General features: G+C 41.9%; 2 protein-coding genes across 6 annotated transcripts in view; one reads left to right on the forward strand and one right to left on the reverse strand.

Annotated features, from left to right (window-relative positions):
- Nucleotides 1–423: 423 nt before the first annotated feature.
- Nucleotides 424–3,240, reverse strand: PURG (purine rich element binding protein G). Of its 2 annotated transcripts, none has more exons than XM_034410839.3 (2): nt 2,844–3,240; nt 424–1,901 (listed from the first exon to the last, which is right to left on the reverse strand). In XM_034410839.3, exon 2 carries the CDS (start codon nt 1,886–1,888, stop codon nt 875–877), a length of 1,014 nt encoding a protein of 337 aa, XP_034266730.1. In that variant the 5' UTR covers nt 1,889–1,901; nt 2,844–3,240; the 3' UTR covers nt 424–874. The 2 variants fall into 2 exon arrangements, with proteins under 2 accessions (XP_034266730.1, XP_087744424.1); XM_087888298.1 differs by having other exon boundaries at nt 424–1,774; nt 2,844–3,177.
- Nucleotides 3,241–3,341: 101 nt separating this feature from the next.
- The window catches only part of WRN (WRN RecQ like helicase), a 73,401-nt gene continuing 52,232 nt past the window's right edge, over nt 3,342–24,510 (forward strand). Inside the window, exons 1-8 of one of the 4 annotated variants that reach the window (XM_034410843.2) lie at nt 3,342–3,471; nt 12,001–12,112; nt 12,750–12,865; nt 15,052–15,197; nt 17,375–17,523; nt 20,667–20,816; nt 22,031–22,103; nt 23,155–23,269. In XM_034410843.2, the coding sequence (XP_034266734.2) occupies nt 12,038–12,112; nt 12,750–12,865; nt 15,052–15,197; nt 17,375–17,523; nt 20,667–20,816; nt 22,031–22,103; nt 23,155–23,269 (824 nt within the window). In that variant the 5' untranslated portion in view covers nt 3,342–3,471; nt 12,001–12,037. Of the gene's footprint in view, nt 3,472–12,000; nt 12,113–12,746; nt 12,866–15,051; nt 15,198–17,374; nt 17,524–20,666; nt 20,817–22,030; nt 22,104–23,154; nt 23,270–24,510 lie in introns of all 4 variants that reach the window. The other 3 variants (XM_034410841.2, XM_087888296.1, XM_034410844.2) reach the window with 3 other exon arrangements.

Consider the following 24,510-nt stretch of genomic DNA (forward strand, 5'->3'; position numbering starts at 1 on the left):
GAATACTTCAATTGCACCAATGTGAAATCTGATCTGCAGGATACCAACTAACTGATGCACCAAAATCTCTCAAAGTATTTTTTTTTAAGATAATCAGAAATTATTCTAATGTTTTTCCACACTGTAGACATTTAACCTTCCTGTTTAGAATTTTAATTCCAACCATTATTCATCTACCAAATTCCCACATCACAGCAACTTGCTAGAACCACTTAACCCCACAAATATAAAAATAGTTTTGAGATTTATACTATTTAAATAAGCTCTCCTCACAAGATGTCAACAATTCATACAGAAGGGATAACATGATCAACATTAAACATAGATATATCTTTTGGAGGGGGTCACTTAAATTACTGGGTTATCCTATGATTAGGTACCCATACCTAATCAATGATGAAATTAATCACTGGCCAATTCTTCCTCCCTTAAAAATATTTTATCATAATGAGAAGATTTACTTAGTTAAATATACCTTTCCAAATACAATCATTTAAAATTTAAAGGTCAGTTTTGGTCATAAATGCTCTTGGTTACTATTACAACACATCAATTCCATCTGGCTTATTTGCATCATGTTACACTGCAACACAAACCTTATACATATTCTTTAAAGATTACAACAGTTAGTGGTATTATACATATTTGATAAACTTGTGAGGTTAAGAATCAGAATCACAGGGTAATTAATTGTTCCTATAAGAAACCAGAGAAGTTGCTGGGTGTAATTTAACATGAAAACCAGACCCATATATTGGAATTATCTAATAACAGGGAAGAACTTACAAAAAGAAAGGCAACTTCTTCCAGCCATTACATTATCAGTACCTCCTGGCATTTCTCTGCTTTGATTCTTGGCCCATTGAAAAACATTCTAATCAAGACCCTCTTGTTCTTCTCCACTGTCCACTCTGATATCCATTCTTTTCTCTTTATGGCCGTTGTAAATTCTCCTCATTTCCTCTTCATACTTGATAAAGTTTTCTCCAAATCTTGTCCATGCTTTGTATGGGACAGTTATGGTGTTACGGTATGGAGGCCTCACTTCACTTACCTTCAAAAAAATACCATACCTGTTAGATCCCACATCAAAGTAGAACCTCTTGTTGTCTACCCTGAAGGAAGTCCCCTCTGGGAGTTCAGGAGGATCATCCCCTCCACTCCTCCTTTCTTCTATGTCTCCTTCCCCATATTCTTCAATAAGTTGGACCAAAGCATCCCTGAATTCAATCATTCCCTGTGCTGGAAGGACAATAGTCTGTTCCTGCCCCAAACTGTGACCAAAATATCCTATCATGCCAGGTCCTCTAATCAAGGTTTGTCTAATCCTTAAGAAACGTCCACGTTGATTCTCCTTTAGGTCTAGGTAATATTTCCTATTATCTCTTTCGATATATTCAGTTTTTAAGACGCTGTGAAGATGTTCCTCAGATCCCACTGAAGCTGGAGGCGAGGGTAGTTGATGGTGTTGCCGCCTTCTTGAATCTTGTTCTTTGCCATTAGCATGGTCATTCCGGTGACTCTGGCTGCTTTTCAAACCCAAATGGGCATAGTGTTCTATGAAATCACCCAGGCAATCTTTCAACTCAGAAGCTACTGATAAAGATAGAGTCAGTTTGCTTTTTCTGATATTGTCCTGCCTGCCTCTTCCTATCCAGACTTCGGCTATCTTCAGAAAACGGCCTCGGGAACTTTGCTTCACGTCCAGATAAAATCTCTTTTTTTGGATGTCCACTCTTTTGGACGCCAGCTCCTGGATTTCCATGCAGCCCGCCTGAGAAGAGGAGGCAGGATAATGATACTGCTGCTGGGACTGGGAGTAAATGCTCCTGTGTAGGCCAGAGCCCCCCACACTCCTTCCTCCTCCTCCTCCTCTGCCTCTCTCCATCTTTAACCATCAACTGAAAATAACAAATATATAACAAAGATGCATAACACCATAAACATCCAGGAGATCCATTTCGCTTTCCTGGCAATAGCCTCCCTGCAGGTAATTAATTTCCCCAAGAAAGTTATTTCACCAACACTTTTGTTTTTTAACCTGGTACATAGAAAGTGGGGGGGGGGGAGGTGGAACGGGGAGGAGTTATTGTAGAAAATCATGTGCTAAATTGCTGAATGTCTGGCCGATATCGGTTAAAGGCACAGAATCCATTTAAAAAAAAAAAAGAACCAGCCTTTTCCACCCTTACTAACCCTGTTCCTACAAACATCAGCGACATCCCTACATCAGCAACGTTAAACCGTTGGCAGGGGTAGCTTCTCCTGCCACGAAAACGTAGCTAGAGTACAAGGAGAGTTATTTCACCGGGTAATATTTTATTTTTTAAAACGTATCCTGTGTTACGGTATCAATCCTGTGCTTGGGGATTCGCTTGATAAAGCCCCGATCCCGCGACTGAAGCCTTTTCTCCGTCAGCTGCTGAACGTCAGGCTTTTCCTGCTGGAGCCCAAGCTGCCTATGGCCCCGCGGGGAAGTGTGAGCGGGGTGGGGGGGGGAGGCAAGACCTGTCTCTAAGAAACAGGGCAGCCCCGACCTTCCCGGACGGGCCTTCGCGCCACCACAAAGCCCGATCGGGTCAAAAGACCTGTCGCCTTCAAGACCGTCTCCTTCCCCGTTATATATATAAACGGACAGCCTAATTCTAGGGGAGTCCTCCCGTTCTCCCCCCCCCCCACCGCACACCCTATGGGCGCCCGTACAAATTGCACCGACGGCCCCGCCAGGCGCCATGACACGCAATTGAGCCGGGGCGGGGGGAGGGGGGGGAGGAGCGGGTTAGCCAGAGGAATGGGGGGGGGAGGGGAACAAAACCCCACAGCGCAGGGCGGTCGACACTTACTCCATCCCTTCAACTGCCTCTCGCCGACTTGCTTCTCAACCAGCCGCGGCCGCTATCCGCCCTGGCCCCTGCAGCGCTCGCCTTCCCCGCGCGGCCGCCTCCGAGAGAGGGATGAGCGCTCCGCGATGACGGGCGGGTCCTATTGCCGCTCGCTTCTTCGCCCTCCTCAGAGGCGCTGCTTCATCTTCGGCGCGCGCCAGCCAACGTCAGCCGCCCCAGCCGCAAAGAAAACGAGAAAAAAAAAACAAAAACAGCGTGCCGAGCGGGCTGAGAGCAGGGATCTCTTTCTCCCTCCACTTTGAAGCGCCTCGTCTGCCCCCACCTTTCTTCCAACAACGATAAACTACATCCCCCAGAATGTCTTGCGTTGCCGGCGGCTGGCGGGCGCGGAAGCTTTGGTGCGCATGCACCTCACCTCATTTCACCTTCTACAGTTGACAGCGGCCGGAAAGAAAGGCGGGGAGGGGAGGGAAGGAGGAGTGTGGCGGCTCGTGACGTATTTTCACTGCGACAAATAAGTGTTGGTTATGGGTGACGATTTTCTCGTGCGCTTGGCGGGAAAGAGACCGAGAGAGAACTTCTTTCCCTATGGCGGGAAAAATTTCCCTAGGGGGAATTTCGGGATGAGGTGAGTTTCTTTTACTTCCAGCGCGACTATTAGGATAGTTAGCTATTTGCATGTGAAATTATCTGGCATCCGTAGCCATCAATACTCCTGTTGCATTCATATGCAGCTTTTCCTCTGGGACTTAGTTCTATATTTATATAATAATATAAATATAATCGTCTCACAATAAGGCCACACCTCTATAAATATTTCCTTGATAGTCAATCTTCTTGAAAGGCAGTTCTTATATTGATCTGTAATTGCCTTTGAATGTGATGGTTTGGGTATATGCCTGCCTCTGGAATCTAAATCTGTTTTCTAAGTGACAGATATGATTGTGATGGATGACAGATATATTGTTTTGACTTCAGCAGCACAATATATATTCTAAAGTAGCACTTGGTTGTCATTTTCAATGTATGTGTTCAACCAAAACTAACAGAAGAAGCTCTTCTGAAAAGATTTTCCCCCTTTTTCTTTAGCTACACTGGCCAGGAAACCAGGAGAATGAGTTCTAGCTCTGCCTTAGACATGAAAGCTGGCTGAGTGACTTTGGGTCAATCACTGTTTCTCAGCCCAACCCACCTCACACGGCTGTTGTGGGGAAAATAGGTGGAAGGAATATTTGGTAAATTGGCTGCCTTCAGTTATATATTGTTGGAAGAAACATCCTTCTAGGTTCTGCTCCAAGTGGGGAAAACAGACACTGGAAACATGGAGACTGCTTGGAAAGATGGTTTAATGGTGGACAGGATCACATGGCTTGAGTTCCTGAACAGAAAAGGGGCAGATACAGTAAATCCTCGGGTTTTTATGCTCTCTCTGGCTCTGCATTTCTTGGGGCCACGAAAGAGTATCCTGATTGGTTGTCAGACTCCCAGGGGGTGGGGGTCTTGCTGGCTGATGCAATCTTCCCAGGTGCCATGTGGTGAGCCTCGTCTAGATGGGTCCCATTGTGTTAGTTTCTGTTGCTATTGTGTAGAGGGCTAATCCTATCTTTCGCAATTCCTACTATGGCTCTGCCTGAAGGAGGTAGATCTTTGTTATGTAGAATAGACTGGCCCAAGCCTTAATGGCCCATTGACAAAGGGTGGGGGGGGGGCAGGAAGATGGGAGCTGCTTCAAAACATGCTTATCCCAGGGAAATATAATATTCTGCCTTTTTCATATTTCCTAAAATATTTCACTCTTCCAGGAGAGGGGTGGGTGCTAACTTCCTACAATATAAAAAAGGCAGGATAAAAATATAATAACAACCAGAATACCCTTTTCCCCCCTCAAAGTAGACCAATTTATACCATACACAGCATTCTGGATGACAGGTCAATAGGTGATTGACCTGTATATAGCTGCATTCTTTGCTTTCTTATCCTTTCCAATTTTTCTTGTTCTTGCTCATTGAAAGTGAATTGAAAGACAATGCTCCATCAGGTGTCCTTCTGCCAAAGATGAATTTACAATAAGAAAACATGAATGAATTTATAATAAGAAAAATCATTATGAATGGTATTGTCAGATCCCATATATTTCTATTGGGACGCGGGCATTCTGGTGGGAGGGGGAAGGATTGGAGGGATCTCTATATGAAGTTCCTGTTTCTGTTTCCTGCTGTGCTGTGGGAGGGTTTTTTGTTTGCAACAATTTTGTTTTTTAAGTGGAAAGATTAAGTTCCTGCCAATAAAAGCTCCTTTTGGAACAACTTTAGTTTCAAGAGTCCTGCTTTCTTGGGAAGATTTGGTAAAATAGATTACCTAGGATACTGAATCTCTCACCAGGGGGTGGAAATGGACCCTGCAAAAGTCAAAGCAGTCCTCAAGTGGGAATCCTCCTGCACTTGCAAGCAATTGCAGAATTTTCTGGGGTTCGCTAACTTTTATCGGCAGTTTATCCCCTCTTTTGCCCAAATAGTGCTGCCGATTACAAATCTGTTAAAAACCAAGGGGGTACATAACCGCAACCTAGCCAACCACTGAAGTGAACTATGGACTGCCAAGAGGCATTTGAGAAGCTGAAAAGACACTTTTCGGCCAAACCTGTGTTAAAACACCCAGACCCAGAAAAACCATTTGTAATTCAGGCTGATGCCAGCGATGTGGCAGTTGGTGTGGTGTTACTCCAAGAGAATGAAGAAGGCAAATTACAACCATGTGCATCCACCTCTAGGAAATTAACTGAAACTGAACAGAAATGGGCAATATGGGAAAAAGAGGCTTTTGCAGTCAGGTGGGCACTCCTAACTTGGAGACATTTCTTAGAAGGAAGCAAAATACCTTTCCAAGTATGGACCGACCACAAGAACCTGGAAGCACTCAAAACCCTATGGAAAATGTCCCCAAAACAGGTCTGATGGGCACAGTACATCCAACGCTTTAATTTCACTTTGAAGTATTTACCAGGAGGAGAAAACTTTTTGGCAGATGCTTTGTCCAGACTACCGCAATACAACAGTGTTAAGGCAGAAGTAATTAAGCCCATGCTCCCAGCCTCCCAATTAGCGGCTAAAGTTGTCACATGCTCTCAGACAAAGAACAACCCCTCCACCTTAGGCAATGCCACCACCATAGAATTCAAAAAGGCCTTGGAAACAGATGAGTGGTTTAGTGCCCATAGACATACTTGCATAATAAAAGATGGGTTAGCTTGGGTGGGAAATAAGCTGTATGTCCCAGCTAGGGAAAAGCTGAAAGCTATGCAAGCTTGTCACAATTCCAAATTAGCTGGTCACTTTGGTTTTGTAAAAACGTTACATTTACTGAAACGGCAATTCTGGTGGCCCTCATTAAAAAAAGACATAGAAAGCTGTGTAACAAGCTACCCCATTTGCGCTACTGCTAAACGCAGGAAGGGGAAAACCCCCGATTTACTGCAGCCGGTGGCCGACTCTTTAGCACCATGGAGAGAGATCTCCATGGATTTCATTGTAGAATTGCCTGAGAGTTCTGGAAACACAGTGATCCAGGTTGTCACAGACCTTTTCTCAAAGCAGGTTCACTTTGTTCTGTAGGAAGTTAGCACCCACCCCTCTCCTGGAAGAGTGAAATATTTTAGGAAATATGAAAAAGGCAGAATATTATATTTCCCTGGGATAAGCATGTTTTGAAGCAGCTCCCATCTTCCTGCCCCCCCACCCTTTGTCAATGGGCCATTAAGGCCTGGGCCAGTCTATTCTACATAACAAAGATCTACCTCCTTCAGGCAGAGCCATAGTAGGAATTGCGAAAGATAGGATTAGCCCTCTACACAATAGCAACAGAAACTAACACAATGGGACCCATCTAGACGAGGCTCACCACATGGCACCTGGGAAGATTGCATCAGCCAGCAAGACCCCCACCCCCTGGGAGTCTGACAACCAATCAGGATACTCTTTCGGGGCCCCAAGAAATGCAGAGCCAGAGAGAGCATAAAAACCCCGAGGATTTACTGTATCTGCCCCTTTTTCTGTTCAGGAACTCAAGCCATGTGATCCTGTCCACCATTAAACCATCTTTCCAAGCAGTCTCCATGTTTCCAGTGTCTGTTTCCCCACTTGGAGCAGAACCCAGAAGGATGTTTCTTCCAACAATTGGCGACCCAGCGGGACTCCAAGCTAACCTAACCAATGGACCAGGCCCAGGTAAGCCTCCCTTGCTAGCAGCAGACCCATTGAGTCTGTGGGTATGTTTTCGTGGACCTTGGCCATTTGGAACTAGGTTTTAAAGGGGTTTTGAGTTTGAGCTCAAAGGCTGCTTGGAAAGAAGGTGAGTACCTCTAAATTTTAATTTTAAAGTATGGAAAAGCATGGGAAATTTGTGTATGCCTGCATGTGTGTGAGTGAAGGCCCTTCTCCCAAGTACAGCTGGATCTTGCTTCCTCTGTGCATTTCCTAGCCGCAGAAAGACTAACAGTCTGGAGAGCATGGGGGTTTTGCCAGAACACAGGACCTTCTGTTAGGGAAGGAGGAAGTGTGTGTGTGGGATTCCACCTGGAAAACAGTCTGATTTCACCTCTTTGAGTGACCTCTAGCCGCACCTCTGCCTACTGCTAGCTCCACCAAGCCATGACTGGTAGGATAGAGAAAGCAAGGGGGGGTTGCCAAACGTGGAACTTTGTGTTTAAAAGGAATGGAAGTCAAGCGAAAGCCAAGCGTGTGAAAAAGGGGGGGGTAATAAAATTGTGAAAGGGAAACCCGGTTTTGTCCAGCCCAGACACGGGGCGAGCGTGTGTGTGTGTAAGAGGAGGTGCCCACACCTGGCTGCAGGGGTCAGCAGGTCCTCGCGGATCCCCTTTTTGGATCCGAAAAGTTGTGGTGATTCCCTAGAGGAAGGGGCCCATACTTCGCAAGGGAATCGAAGTCCTTCCAAGAGCTTTTTCCTCTGAAAACTGAGAGCGTGCCACCCGGCTAAGTCGAAATGATCCTTCCGGAGAAAAGGAAAGGGTCATGGGTAGCGATAGTTCACGGGTGGCGGGGACCCCAGTAGATGAAGTGCTCGCGGCCTGGGACGCCAGGCGGGTGCCCGTATTGAGGGGCATGGATAAAAGGAAATTAGGAAAATTGTGTCAAAAATGGGCTTTGCTAAGAGATAACACCGGGAGACAAATTTGGCTAATTAAAGGTACTTAAAAGAAAAGGGAAATATATAAATAGGAATGTTGGGGTTTTTGTTTGTTTTGTTTGTTTGTTTGTCTCTGTCTTCTATGCAACCACGTGGTATGTTTCTTAAGATTTGTGCCTTCCCTAATTTAACTGAGATTTACGTGGGAATGATCAGTATGTGTGTAAATCTCAGAGTTCTGTTTTCTTCTCTTTGTCTTCCTTGTTTTATGTGTGTGTGTCTAAGTCTTTGTGCGCCCTCGAGGTAATTGTAACTGTAAAATGTATCTGATCTCTAGAGACAAGAATTTTAAATTGTTAGAAAAGAAAAAAAAAAGGTTGAAACAATGAAAATGGGGGAGAGAGAGAAAAAAAAAGAAAGAAAGAGCCTTTGCCCTGTGTTTGTCTGGCCAACAAACACAGATTAAAGAGAGCATTTCATTTTATTTCTAGTTTTTTTCTCTCCTTCCCTCTCTGTATCTTAAAGTAATAACTCAAGTTTATGAGGAAACGTTTTAAGTTTGTTTACAAGAAAAAAAATCAGTCTTGCATTTACTGTATGTGTTTAAATGGGTTTACCTGTTCATCTCTTTCCTGAAGCATGTGAATCCAGTTTTTCTTATCTGTTGTGTCTCCATTTTGTTGAAACTGCATTATCTGTTTAGTAACTGCAATACTGTGTTGTTTCTTTTCAAACTCTGCCTGCAAGCTATCTACCCCCCCCCATCTCTAATCCTGTTACAATGCCTTTCCTGTGAAGATTACCCACAAAAAAAAGGAGGAGGAGACCCTGTTCTAATGTCTTTCAGCCCTGCACAAAGGACTCTGCAACCTGTGGAAGCAGAGCACATGGATCCAGATGCTGCCTCCAAAGGAGACCCTCCATCTGTTTGAACCAGGAATTGGGTTTGAATCCAGCCTCCACTGAAAGTCATCACAGCAACCAGAGTGGAGCAGTTCTTCCCAAGCCTGACTGACCAGCCTTACCACCAAGCATGCTACCCAGCAGACATGAAAGAAAAGACCCTGAGATGTACAAGTAAAGACCAAAAGACTCTTTTCAATTCCCAGAAGACAGCTGGAAAGACTATGGGGGAGGGTGGAAATTCATTGTAAGGTTTTCTTTCTTGTCTCATTTATATTGTAATCAGTTTATTGTAAGAATTGTATTTGAGAGTGATTGCCACAGCAAGTTATGTACACTCTAGATTTCTGTCTGGTGGAGAGGAGAAATATGTCCAAAATGTTTGTATTGCCTATATTGTAAAAGTAGCTGCATGCACATGCACACACAGAGACACACCATTCAGAATTAGACTGAAACTATTTCCTTCACTTACCTCCACACAAAGCTTCTCCTAGATTGATTTTTGCTCTGTAGCACTAAAAGCCCAAGTAGTCATACCTGCTAATTCGATGGGGGAGGGGGCAATCCCCCCTCAGGCAATTCCCTCACTTGAAGAGATAGCAGAAAAGTGATCTCCAAAACCCAAGCCCTGACTGTGACTCACAAATGATGCTGCCCAGTTGCCCAGTAAAGGAAGATATATTGCACTGGTGGTCTCATGAGTAGAAATCCCAGGGCTCATTATGTGTAACACCAAAAAAAAAAAAAAAAAAGGAATGGATATTGTCCACTGGCTAACCTCAATTTGGACTCGCAAATCCTGGATGCAATAAAGAGCTAGGGCAGGTTCAGTAACCAACCCTTGGAAATGGGCAGCCTGCAATTTAAAGGAAAATCATGGCTGTGAAAAATTTTGGGACATGTGTTTGCCTGAAACCTGACTGGAAGCTCACAGAAAGTAATATCTGAAGTCTGAAATTAATTGGCATGGAAAATTGGATACTGTAAAATTCTTACCAGAAATTTTTTCCTGGCTGCTAGACCTTCATGGTTGAAAGCTTTTGGAAGCCACTGAAGGAATCCTTTTCTGTTGCCTCTATCAATGCCTCCCCTTTGCATTAGAAAATTAAAAGCACCCATTAAGCCTCCCTGATGTGATCAATTTTAATCTTTTGCCAAGAACTTGTTTCAAAACTCACGTTTTGAAAAAAAAAAGAGTAGGGATTGTAGGAAGTTAGCACCCACCCCTCTCCTGGAAGAGTGAAATATTTTAGGAAATATGAAAAAGGCAGAATATTATATTTCCCTGGGATAAGCATGTTTTGAAGCAGCTCCCATCTTCCTGCCCCCCCACCCTTTGTCAATGGGCCATTAAGGCCTGGGCCAGTCTATTCTACATAACAAAGATCTACCTCCTTCAGGCAGAGCCATAGTAGGAATTGCGAAAGATAGGATTAGCCCTCTACACAATAGCAACAGAAACTAACACAATGGGACCCATCTAGACGAGGCTCACCACATGGCACCTGGGAAGATTGCATCAGCCAGCAAGACCCCCACCCCCTGGGAGTCTGACAACCAATCAGGATACTCTTTCGGGGCCCCAAGAAATGCAGAGCCAGAGAGAGCATAAAAACCCCGAGGATTTACTGTATCTGCCCCTTTTTCTGTTCAGGAACTCAAGCCATGTGATCCTGTCCACCATTAAACCATCTTTCCAAGCAGTCTCCATTATTTCCAGTGTCTGTTTCCCCACTTGGAGCAGAACCCAGAAGGATGTTTCTTCCAACAGTTCCATGACAAAAGATCCCTACGGCCAAAGCCTTGGCTAAGCTTTTTTTGATCCACATATAGTGCTTGCATGGGGCCCCACAATATATTATTTTGGACAGAGGGGTCCAATTCACATCCAAGTTCTGGAAAGCTTTTTTGGACCTACTCGGAACCAAACAGGGACTTAGTTCTAATCATCATCTGCAAACAAACGGGGCCATGGAACGAACAAACTCAGTTCTAGAACAGTACCTGCGTTGTTTTATCAGCAGGACAACTGAACCAAGCTATTGCCTTTTGCAGAAGTGGCCTACAATAATGCAGTTCACACTATCATACATTTTACCTCATTCAGAGTGGCCACAGGGTAAGAATTTAATTCTGTGCCTGAGTTACCCTCACATGAACCAGAAATCCCCTCATTGAAACAGTGGATCAGTCATTTCCAAGCCATTTGGCCAGTGGTCCGCAAAGCCTTGGATGAAACCAAGGCTGCCTATAGCAGGGAAGCAGGGAAGAAACAAATAGAACCTAGACCTTACAAAGTGGGGGACAAAGTTTACCTTTCCACCAAGTTTCTAAAATCTTTGCAGCAGTCTAAAAAGCTGGGCCTTTTCCCATCGTTTGTATTATTAACCCTGTCACAGTGGAATTGCAACTCCTTAAGTCATTACAGCAAGTCTACCCCATTTTCCATTGTAGTTGCTGAAGCCTGAAGTCACCTCTGACCTTCGTTCAGCTACTACCTCTGTTCTATCCCCTATTATGGTAGAAGGCGAAGAACATTTTGAAATTCAAGAAATTCTAGACTCTAGGAAATTCCACGGAGCCACTCGGTACCTGGTGGCTTGGAAACACCTCCCCTTCTCACACAATGAATTGGTTCACAAAAAACATCTGCACGACCCTAAATGAATATGTATATTTCATCAATTGTACCCTGACAAACCTTGCTGATTTTATGTTTTCTTTCTCTCCCTTTCCCTCTTTGTTTTCTTTCAGGTGGACTTCCCTTTTTTCTATGGGGGCGGCATGTCAGGTCCCATATATTTCTTTTGGGACGCTGGCATTCTGATGGGAGGGGGGAGGATTGGAGAGATCGCTATATGAACTTCCTGTTTCTGTTTCCTGCATTGCTGTACTGTGGGAGGGGTTCTGTTTGCACTGCTTTAAATTGCTGTTTTTTAAGTGGGAAGATTTAGTTCCTGCTAATAAAAGCTCCTTTTCGAACAACTTCAGTTTCAAGAGTCCTGCTTTCTTGCAAAGATTTGGAGAGGCAAGACCTTACAGGTATCTTTTAGCAATTAAGGTATTTTTATTGCTTCCAGGAAAAGTAATAAAATGTCTCTTGTTACAGAACATTTGCATTTGCAGAGGAATAAATTGTCAGAAATATGGATTCTCCACCAAATAAACTTCCCCTGTGGATGACGGAACCAAACAGTGAAGATATTGTAGATGACAAAAAGGTAGAAAATTGGAATATATGCTTGGCTCTTATAAAGCATGAAAAAAGACAAGTCCTCTAGGCAAATTTCCAATTTGCATGGAAATTTTTAGAACTGCTAATTTAGTTCTTTGTGGTTCTGTTGATGCTGTATTTTCAAGGTGTAAGAATATCCAAAATTATATCCACTTATAATTGGGTTACTAATTTTTGTAGGGAGGTTTTAAACATTATGTATTCAGATTGATTTTTAAACTGTCCTTATAGGGCATTTGATCAAGTAATTTCTTTTTTAGACAAGATAGATTTTATTAGCTACATTTTAACAGTGTTTTTCAGTTTCTAATAAATATGGCAATTGAGAAAGAAGTTTCTCTTGGTAGAACGTGTGTGGATCCATTCTATTTGTTAAACTCCTAATCTGTGTAAACAGTATCCAAAATGCAAATATGCTTTAAAAATAAATTTGTATCTTTTTTGTATATTAAAATTGCTCTCAAATCAATTCTCACTCGGCTACCAGTAATTTAACAATCAAGTTGGTATTTTTCTACTAAGTTGGAAAGGACTAATATATTATGATGTATGGTAATATTAGCAAGTCATTACATAGTGTTCAAATTATAAACCAAGTTGTCTTTCACATTTTTATGAAGCAGAAGAATTCATTCCAACCAAGTGTCCTGGAAGATAACCTTCCATTCTTAGAATACAACGGCTCTATCATCTACAGCTATAATGCTGCGGATTGTTCCTTGATCTCGGAAGATATTCTGTAAGATAATGAAAACTTGCATTTTTCCTTTTTTTAGTGTGATCTTTCAAAATAATGTATATTCCAGTTGTATCTACAGTATATGTGTATTTTATTTGATTATTATCATTATCATTATTCATAGCATTTTCATAGTAATCAGTCCATTTATATTATTTATATCTATTTATGTCCTCAGGATGTTATTATCCACCAGGTTTATATTAGAAGATTGGAAGGAGAAGTGAACTATTTGTAACTTGTCAGCAGAATGGGATCAGCAGTATATTGTTGACCCTGCCCAGTCCAGACAAAACATATAACTATAAGTACAATTTGTGAACTAAAAATAAACTGTGATTATGGTTAATTATTTATTAAACAAATTTATATGGCTGCCTAACTCACTTTGAGTTAAAATTTAAAATCCACAGTCAGAAACCCATAAACCCCCATCCCACGCTCTCCTGGCAGCAACATTATCCCAGTAGATATACTTCTCTGATAGATGGGACCTACAACATACCCTGTTTTCTTCCTTTGGTGGTAGATGTAATTGGAAAGAGGCAGTTCTTCAAATATTTGTTGCTAAGGTTGTCTGTACTGGTCTTTGAACAACATGCTAAACCTAATCACAAAATGACTTAGTATAGCAATTGCACTTAGACTTATTACCTCCCCATGGTGCTTTTCAGCACTCTTTTGGCTGTTTACAATGTCAGCATATCACCCTCAACAATCTGGGTTCTCATTTTACCAACCTTGGAAGGATGAAAGGCAGAGTCATCTCATCAAGATCAAACTCCAGGCTGGTGCACTGGTGCCCCAGGCATTGCATGGATTAGATCAAATTGTTAAATTAATCTTACAGCCCAAGATTTTGCAAGTTTATTTAAAAGCAAATCATTTGTCTATATTCATACATAATTGTCAGGACCTGTTTGTTTTTTTAAAAAAAACTTTACAATTTGCAGAATCTTGGTCAAATTTAGTAGATTTGTTCTTAAATATGGTTGTAAGGTCTCCATTCTGACTTGTTTGATATTCCATATGACCCAGGCCAGAATACCATATCAGGATTTGTTTTGTTTAATTATACTTTATTTGAAGCTGGATCTCAAAAAATAAACCATATTTTAGCATCAGAGTACAATTTGAAAACATAGTTGGATATTAGTTTATACATTTTGTTTTATTTTCACCAGGACTTATTGCCTCCTAATATGGAATTCTAGTTTATCTCTAGTTTGTTTTTATACACCTTTCTACAGAGAGTAAATCTATAGCAGTTTTAAAAAAAATTCCCCAGAGACTGCTTTTTTCAGAAATTCTTAATTCATTGCAACCATGATCTTTTTTCTATATCCAACTTTACCCTAAATATAAAGCAGAAGTGAGAATTTATTCTAAATACATAGAATAAATTCCAAATCATATACCCCTCCTGACAGCAAATTTAAGATATTCATTTGATAAAAGAGATTTAAAATAAAAGAGAAGGGATGGTCAGAGAAACATACTCATGCATATATTTAACTTCCTGCATAAAAATCGTAACAGCCTCCCCAAATCCCACAAACAACATATATGCCTCTCCACAAACATATAGGCCAGGCGTGTCCAACCTTTCAGCTTGCTTGGGCCACAGTGAGTGAAGAGGAATTGTCTTGGGCCGCATATAAAAGATATCTGTGTGTGTGTGCGCACACACACACTCACACGGAAACATGTATGTATGTATAAATAATGTTAAAAGTTTACAATCTTGTGAAGCCACATTACTAGCTAGGGCTGCATGTGGCCTGATATATAATCAATAGAACTTCATATTTCTACTTATTGCTCTTTAATAATTTCTGATGTATTCTGGTGGTATACATGTAAAAATTATTATTTGCAAATTGGAATCCAGTCTTAATCACATGTATTTTCCTTTTCCTTGTTTTACTGTCTAGTCCCTCTTTGACTTATTTTTCTTAATCTTGATTATTTCATCAGAATTAATTGAAGGTGATAATGTAATTTTAAATGATAGTGGAAGAAAAGAAAGAGGGAGAGAGAACATTTTTGTTCAAAAGGAGAAAAAGGAAGGGAATGCATGTTTTTGAATTTAGTTTCTCATTTGACAGTGATGGTTTGTAAGAAGCCATTCTTTGTGTTGTGTCATTAATATATTACTATGCCTCAGATACACTTATATCTTGCAGCAATACCTTGCCTGTTGGAGCTGTGTTAGGATTTGACATTGAATGGCCAGCCATTTATGCTAAAGGGAAGGAAGGAAAAGTTGCCTTAGTCCAGTTATGCGAGTCTGAAACCAAGTGCTACTTATTTCACATCTCTTCTATGACAAGTCAGTACTATTTTATTTGATCTCTAAGCATGATCAATATTAGGATGTCTGTTTTTGCATAAATTCTCAGTTAATTTGCTTTTGTTTTCAAATGTTTATTATATAATGGCTCAGGAGTCCCTGTGCTCAGTCACTCAAGTCCTGGTCATTTCATGCCTCGACACTGCAATGTGCTGTATATGTGGGCTACACTTGAAGAGTTATTATGTTCTGTTCAGCATGAAAAAAAAGCTTTTGGAAGCTCTACAACTGATGTAGAATGTGGGGGCTTGGGAAGTCTTTGGGACCCCTAGAGTGGCCCATATTGGTTGCCAGTTTGCTTCTACGTGCAATTCAAAGTATTAGTTATCATCTTTAAAGCCCAGCATGGCATAGATCCATGTTACCTGAGGAACTGTCTCACCACAATGGGGCTGGCCCACCCCGTTTGTGCTGGCAGAGCATGCATGCTCTGGACCCTATTGGTCAAGAAATTCCAGCTGGCGGGATCCAGGAGAAAAACCTTCTTTGCTGTTGCTCCTGCCCTTTGGAAAATCCTGCCCTCTGGGGTGAGATCCATTCCTACTCTCCTGACCTTCCTTAAGGGCCTGAAGACCTGGCTCTGACAGATGGATTGGCACCCCAACGGGGGAATTTCACACTGGAGATGGTTAGAAAAAATCCCACCTTCCCTCCTGTGCATCCTGCTCCATCCCTCTCCATCTTTTAATTAGAATTAACATTTTATTGTTATTAGAAATCTTTATTGTTTGTGGTTTTATTGCTTTTAATGTAAGCTGTTTGGAGTTGCCTTGTGGCAAGATGGGCGGCAAACAAATTTAATAAATAAACAAATTTAATAAATAAATAATAAAGGTACTGGTTGTCACAGTTAAAGCCCTGCATGGTGGCATTGAATCAGGCTTCTTGTGAAATCACCTTTTTCTGGTAGTTTCATCCTGTCCCTTCAGTTCTGCTGGGATAGGCATGCACTGGGTTCCCTTGGGGAAACAATACCTCCAGAAGCATGCCTTCTCTGACATAGTCCCTGCCCTTTGTCACAGCTTCCCCTCCCCACTGGTGAGAACCAGGCACACTAGTTCTGTTGGTCCTTTGAGAGAATGTGAAGGGCATTCCCCCAGCAATTGGGGCTGTAATGTTAGTGATGGGAGATCAGACACAACATTTCTTGGTAATGCAGATTTTATTGGCCTTGATCTATTTTGTGTCAGTTTTGTTTTAATGGGATTCCCCCCCCCCTTTTATCAACCACCTAGTTTTCGTGGATAAATGAGTAGCCATATAAATTGGATTAATAACTAAAAATAATGTTAATTTGCAGATTCATTGACCTGGAAGTATACTGCTGTATATTTATGAAAAAGAATCTTGAACCTTCATTGTTCAAATTTGCCCCCCAAAGCGCTGAATGTGTTTAAACAAAATTTAAACATGTTCAGCTGTTTTCTGCTGTATCTACAGTATATAGGAACATTGTCCCCATGGTGTTTGAAAAAATATGGAGTCAATTATCCCTTCCCCAAAGAAATTGAATCATTTAGGGACATATGAAGTGGCCTAAGTAGAGTAATGCTAAAGAAACCCAGAAGAAGCTTTTAACATGCCAGACTACAAATATTGCCTTCTCAACTCAAGGTTTCTGCCATTACCACCACTTGAACCTGGAAGGCTTCTAGGGCATAGAGAAACAGTGGAGGGAAATCTGACTTTGGAATTTATTTTATAGCAAGCAATATCCTGCCTTGGTTTTATTTAATTTTAGAATTCAACAGATGTGATAGCTAGTTATATGTCCATATGCTTGAAAATAGTCTTACTATTGTGCCTTGTTCCCATCAAGTTTTACTACTTTTCCTGAACAAGAAAATTGTGAGGGCCAGAACTCTTCAGGCCCAGACCTAACTACCACTTATTAGCACATGAATAAATACTGAATGAGTAGTTGTTTACAAGCATCACATGTATTCTTAAATAAAGCAGAAGAGAAAGCTGATTCCAGAGAGAAAGAGTGGGTTAGGGCTATAAAGTCTTGAGTAATAGGATCGATATAAAATTACCCTAGAAGCTGTAAGATTCTCCCATTTTGATTCTAAATTGCTAAGCAGCCTTTTATTATATGGAGTAGGCCCAGATTCAGTATATAAATAAATTTTGTGCTCATATTTTATCCCCTTCAGGTTTTCCTGTGGGACTGAAAAGGTTGCTTGAAAATAACACTGTTAGAAAAGCTGGAGTTGGTATTGAAGGGGATAAATGGAAGCTGATGCGAGATTTTGAAATCAAACTGGAGAATCTTGTGGATTTGGGTGACCTTGCTAATGAAAAGGTAATTAGAAGAATAGAAATAAAAATAACAGAAATAGAATAATTGACCAAGTGTGATTGTACACATAAGGAATTTCTCTCCAGTGCATAAGCTGTCAGTGTACATACAAATAACAAAGTAATATAGTCATAAGTTACCTATAGGAGAAGGTAGCAGTAAAGATGAGTAGAATAATTGTAATACAACCCTACTATATGGATGTATATCCATAGACAGTGCTGTGGGAATTAGGTGTTCAGCAGAATGGTGGCAAAGGAGAAAAAGCTGTGTCTGTGTCTAGTTGTTTGGCATGCAATGCCCTATAGCCGTGATGGCGAACCTATGGCGCGTGCAACAGGTGGCACGCGGAGCCATATTAGTGGGCACGCCAGCTCAGCTCTGGGGCGCATGCGTGCGCCGGCCAACTGATTTTCGGGCCTTCTGGGCCCACCAGAAGTAGGTGGGCACAGGCTGTTTCCTGCCTCTGGAGGGCCTGGGGGCGGGGTGGGGAAGGCCCGTTTTTCTTTCTTACCTGGCTCCAGATCCTCTCTGTGTATCTGGGAACGGCGAAAGCAGCCTTTCCCACTCCTTTGGAGGCCCTACGGAGGCTGAAAGGGCCCATTTCCCCACTCCCGGTGGGACAGGAAGTGACGTTTTTTCTTGTCCCCAGCCTCCAGAGACTCCTAGAGAGGCTCCTACAAACTCCTAGAGAGGCTCCTAGTGACTCCTAGAGAGGTTCTGGAGGCTGGGGACAGCAAAAAATGTCACTTCCTGTCCCACCGGGAGTTGGGAAATGGGCCCTTTCAGCCTCCGTAGGGCCTCCAAGGGAGTGGGAAAGGCTGTTTTCGCCGTTCCCAGATACACAGAGAGGATCTGGAACCAGGTAAGAAAGAAAAACGGGCTTACCAGGCCATCATGTGCCAGGGGGGGAGGGGGTTGCGCACAGATGCGCGTGGGCATGTGCGCGCGCGACCCTCCCCCACCCCCCCTCTCCTGGCACGCGATGGCAAAAAGGTTAGCTATCACTGCCCTATAGTATAGGTCCTATAGGTCGACGCCGAGGCCTCTTATATGTGGAGTGCCTCAGGGGTCGGTCCTCTCGCCCCTTCTGTTCAACATTTATGTGAAGCCGCTGGGCGAGATCATCCGTGGCTTTGGGGTGAAGTACCATCAGTACGCTGATGACACCCAGCTGTACATCTCCACCCCAGGCCACCCCAACGATGCCCTTGAAGTGATGTCCCAGTGCCTGGAGGCTGTGAGGATCTGGATGGGGAGGAACAGGCTCCAGCTCAACCCTTCTAAGACTGAGTGGCTGTGGTTCCCGGCATCCTGATATAGTCAGTTGACTCCATCACTGACTATTGGGGGCGAGTCTTTGGCCCCCGCGGAGAGGGCGCGCAATCTGGGAGTCCTCCTGGATACGCAGCTGTCCTTGGAGGAACATCTGACGGCTGTAGCCAGGGGGACCTTCTGTCAGGTTCGCCTGATTCTCCAGTTACGGCCCTTTCTTGATCGGGATTCCCTGTGCACAGTCACTCATGCCCTCGTCACCTCTCGCCTGGACTACTGCAACGCTCTCTACATGGGGCTCCCCTTGAAGAGTACCCGGAGGCTCCAACTGGTCCAGAATACGGCCGCGCGGGTAGTCACGGGAGCCGCATGGCGCTCCCATACAACACCACTCCTGCGTGAGCTGCACTGGCTCCCAGTGGTCTTCCGGGTGCGCTTCAAGGTGTTGGTTATCACCTTTAAAGCGCTCCATGGCATAGGACCTAGTTATCTTCGAGATCGCCTGCTGCTACCGACGGCCTCCCATCAACCTGTGCGCTCCCACAGAGAGGGCCTCCTCGGTGTGCCATCAGCCAAACAATGTAGGCTGGTGACCCCCAGGGGGAAGGGCCTTCTCTGTGGGGGCACCTACCCTCTGGAATCACCTGCCCCCAGAGATAAGGAGAATCCAAGACCTCGGTGCCTTCCGCCGTGTCCTTAAAACCTTCTTTTTCCAGCAAGGCGGGCTGGCCTAACACTTTAAAATGTTTTTAATTGTTATTGTTTTTAATCATGGGGCCAAATTTATATATATCTTTTAAATTGTATTTTAATGTTTGTAGTTTATGTTTTTACTTGGCTGTTCACCGCCCTGAGTCCTCAGGGAGAAGGGCGGTATACAAATTTAAAAATAAATAAATAAATAAATAAATAAATAAATAAATAAATAAATAAAAAACAAACAAACAAACAAACAAACAAACAAACAAGCAAGCGTCCGAGGGGAGGAGTTGAAATAGTTTTATGTCCAGAATGTGAGGGGTTGGTAGATATTTTCTCAGCCCTCTTTCTGACTGATGCAGTATACAGGTCCTCAATGGAAGGCAAGGCTGATTGAGTTGTTTTTTCTCTGCAGTCCTAACTATCCATTGAAGTCTGTAACCTGTCCTGGACATTCTTTATTGTGCTTTTTTCATGATGGTTCTAATGTTAGGTTCAATTTCAAATCCTGGGAGATTACAGAATCCAGAAACTTGAATGTCTGGATTCTAGAAACTTGAGTATGAGGACAATGCAAAATAGCTAGTCAGTTACACAAGACAGCAAATGCTTGTTAATCAGAAAAATACATTGCAAAATGGTACTAATATAAGTGAATAGGGAACTAAATATCCCATGGTAAGATTCCCTGGATTTACTCCGGCACACAACATTGATTAATTTTCAAACTGAATATTGCATTCCTTATTTTTTATTTCTATAATATGTTTTATGAATTTTGAATGGTAAGATAATTTGAATTTGTAGCAAGTGTCTTGTATGTTCCACCAAATTAAATCTCAAAAAAGATGTGCCTAGATTTAGGTTCTCAACATGATTGTTTTTTGAAAGTTACATTTATACTGTATGTTACCGAATTTAGAGGTATGTCACATATCGGTGGACCTTTGTTTAGTACTACTAATGGATTTCTTGGTGCCAACCTTAATATGGAAGCTGTTACTGTAACCATTTAGCAGAATAAAAATGGCTTAAAGACTTATTGTGTGCTCTGAATATAGACTTACATTTACCAATAAAATTATCTTATTTTGTCAGTTTTATTAGAAATGGGTCAGTATTACTATATTTCAGAAGTAATTTATGCTTTACTGTTGCAATCTCATTTTTAGCTAAAATGTAAGGAGATATGGAGTTTAAATGGCCTTGTCAAACACCTATTCCACAAACAGCTTGTGAAAGACAAATTGGTCCGCTGTGGTAACTGGGAATGCTTTCCATTAACTGAGGAGCAAAAGCTGTATGCAGCTACAGATGCATATGTATGTACAAAGCAGCTTGTATTTTTCTAGGTTACATTAAATTTGAAAACCTTGCTTTGGCCTACTTACTTTATTACATCTCAATGTTATTATTATTATTTTTTTAAATTTGATTTATATGCCGCCCTTCTCCGGAGACTCAGGGCGGCTTACAATGCGTTAAGCAATATAAACTAAGATATGGAAAAAGGCCTTTGATTATATGTATAATCTGCTTAGTTTTCCATATTTACTAGGCAAATAATTGCAGAATCTGTTTGAACCAGTAATGTATAGTTACCAGAACAAGAAAAACCTGGGGTTTTAAGCAAATGGTTTAAGGTCCAGGCTTGCTTATTTTGGATCAAATGGGGTTTAATTATAACACATGAACGAAGGTAGAATGTGATATATATAGGCAATGGCTAATTTAATTTCCATTAGACAAAATGTCACTGTTCTATTAGACAAAATGCCATAGCTTTCTAAGTTTAAAAACTTATTTAGTTTCTTGTTCTTTACTTCAAATTCTTTAAATTTTTATGATTAAAATTTTCTTTCATTCAGGACTGAAGGCAGACTCGCCTCGTGTTGTCAAAATTGTTGCTCCAAAGTCAAAATTGTTGCACTAATAGTTTAGTAGTTAATGAGCAATTTCCAGAACTGTTTAGAAAGTGAGGTTTGTCCTTTAAAAGTCTTTGCCATGGTTGCTGGCAAGATGGGTAGTCTTGTCATCGTCTGGTGTCACCTTCTTAAACCCATGAGAAGCAGCTGTCCCGAGCACATGTAGGTAGATCTCCCATCCTCTTCTTAACCAGAGAGGTTCCAAGGTACCAGTCTCTTCACCGGTTCCTTGGTCTTTGCAGTAGTCGTTGGCTCTGCTTTTTGCTAGTTTGTCACGCCTTTCCTAGAAAGCCCATGTTTGTGCCATTTTATGCTGATTCTCTGCTGTGTATAGGTACATGTTTTTTTTCCTGTGTTTATAACTTTGAGGATGTGTTGTCTTCCTTCTAAATAATCAGGATTGATGACCTCAGATTCCCCAGTTTGGTACACTGCCTAAATGTTGGGACCATAGCTCCCAGATTTCAGCCATTTTTGTTGGGAATTTGGGAACTCAGGTCACAGCACATCTGAGATTAGAAAAGATTGCCTTAATTTTTTTAAGTTGAAAGGAGGGTGTTCTTATTGCCTCTACATTAAAAACTATTCTTTTTCTTTTCTTGTTTTTATAGGTGGGCTTCCTTATTTACCAAAACCTAATAAATTTGAGTAATGATAAGCAGATGCATATTTGTTTAAAAACAGGTGAGCTAAATCAGAGAACAGCAACTTTTTCATACAGGAGGCACAATTTCACAGTACTATGGGGGTGGAGGCATACACGCATGTACACATACACAAATCAGTTTTTTATATGCACACACTATTGAAGGCCACATTATGTAGGTTATTCAGCACATTATTGTGCTGAACTAGGAGTGGAGAAATTCAGATTCTTTCCCTCTCTTAAGCATTAGAAATTGGCTAGTTAATATTGGATCAGTCATTCTTTCTCAGCTCTAGATAGGATAGATTACTGTCCACAACCATAACCCTTCATCCTATCATGAATTGATTCAGATGACAAAAATAAACTTTTTGAAAATTAAAGTATGGCAAAAATGTTACAGGCATATGAGAATGCATAAATCTTTCAAGACGTGATCCTCTTGTGACTTTGGGACCACATACATTTTTAAATTTGGAGTTCAGTGGATAACATGGTGTTTTGCATCTTGTTTTATATGATCCTGGCTAACTGGGTTTTCTGAGTAATGCAGTAATCCATCACAGAGGTTATTATGACTATTTTATTTTTGTCTTCCATTCAATCGTATCCAATTCTCAAAGACTGCCTGGACAAGTCCCTGCAGTTTTCTTGGCAAGATTTTGTAGATGTGATTTGCCATTGCTTCCTTCTTAGACTTGAGAGAAAGTGACTAGCCAAAGGTCAGCCAACTGGCTTCCTGCCTGTGGTGGGCCTAGAACTCAGTCTCCTGGTTTCTAGCCTGATGCCTTAACCACTATATCAAACTGGCTCTCATTATGACTGTACTAATGAATAAACAGAGCAGATGTTGGTGAATAGAGTTCAAAGGTAATTAACATCTGCAGAAAACATGATTGAAATCCCTCCCTAAAAATCCAAAGGTTGTATAATCCCATTTAGCAATCCATTAATTAACTTGAATTTAGGGAGTCAGATCAAAATTTAAAGACAAGTGGACTGATTTAATTCCTTAATTATAAGTGCCTTTTCAATATTTAAAACCCAGATGACATAGTAGTTAATAAAATTTCTGCCTTTTTTAAACAGATGGAAAGTTGCTGCCGAATGAAATTAAAAATGAATTGACATCTTTGTCCAAGGAGGTGCTAGATTTGGCTCATTGTGTTCCTGCTACTTTTCACCAATCTATACATATTCAAAGGTAAGATACTGTTTATTTTAATCTATTGGTTTAAATCAATATGAATATTTAATTCAGTAGATTCTTGCAGTAAAAGAACTATTATTTCAGTGGGTATAACTGAAAGAATAGTGTACAGAGTTTCCATGTTTGTAGTGACTCCTTTGCTTGGACAGGAACTTTACTTGAGGCTGGGGCTCTGAATATGTTAAGGGCCCCCACCTCTTAGTTTTACTGTTAAATTGAATAATTACTTTGTCTGCTGTATATCTAATTTGTACTGTTTTATTGGTTTGAAATATTTTACAGTATTGTTTTAGAATTGTAAGCCACCTAAAGTTACCCAGTGATATGGGCGGCTATAGAAATAATAAATAAATGTATAAGCCTTGTTTCATACTATATTCTATTGTACTTCCAGCCACCCAATTCTCTTAAACTCCTAGTCCTGCAGTTTGTACTCTTTTACAATTAGTTGAAACTCGAGTGAATGGGAACAGTGGTATTTATTTGAGGGAAGTAGTCAGTTTGTGAAGATTTGGTCCATTTGCTTGCTTTCTGATTTGGGGTTACAACAGAGACCAGCAAACAAAGTAAACAAAAATAGGAGTTAATGTGATCTCTTGCTTTAAAGACTAAGATTGAGGTGAGTGAAGTAATAGTATGAACTCTTGACTTTCAGTGAGCAAGTCCATTCTCTTGAACCAAAGTGACTGAGGTGGAGATGGTTACAGACCTGATTTGGGATGAGTTTGATCCTGTTATTCCCGAGGAAGTGGACAGGATCATGGGGAAGCTGAGTACCATCACATGTGTGCTGGACCCGTGTCCCTCCTGGCTCATTTATTCGGCTCAGGAGGTCACACGTGGCTGGATCCAGGCAGTGATAACTGCCTCTTTGGGTGAGGTGAATTTCCCGGCCGCCTTGAAGGAGGCGGGGGTGAGACCCCTCCTCAAGAAGCCTAGCCTGGATCCAGCTGGTGGATGATCTCTGGAGGGCTCGGGACAAGGGTTATTCCTCTGTCCTGGTCCTATTAGATCTCTCGGCGGCTTTTGATACCATCAACCATGGTATCCTGCTGCGGCGCCTTGAGGGGTTGGGAGTGGGAGTGTTTTACGGTGGTTCTCCTCCTACCTCTCTGGGCGTTCGCAAGCGGTGTTGGGGGGGGACAGAGGTTGGCCCCGAGGCCCCTCGTGTGGGGTCCCTCAGGGGTCGGTCCTCCCCTTCTGTTCAACATCTATATGAAGCCACTGGGGGAGAT

Source organism: Pantherophis guttatus, chromosome 2 (genome assembly GCF_059756535.1).
Source record: "Pantherophis guttatus breed Tessera chromosome 2, ASM5975653v1, whole genome shotgun sequence".
Lineage (NCBI taxonomy): Eukaryota > Metazoa > Chordata > Lepidosauria > Squamata > Colubridae > Pantherophis > Pantherophis guttatus.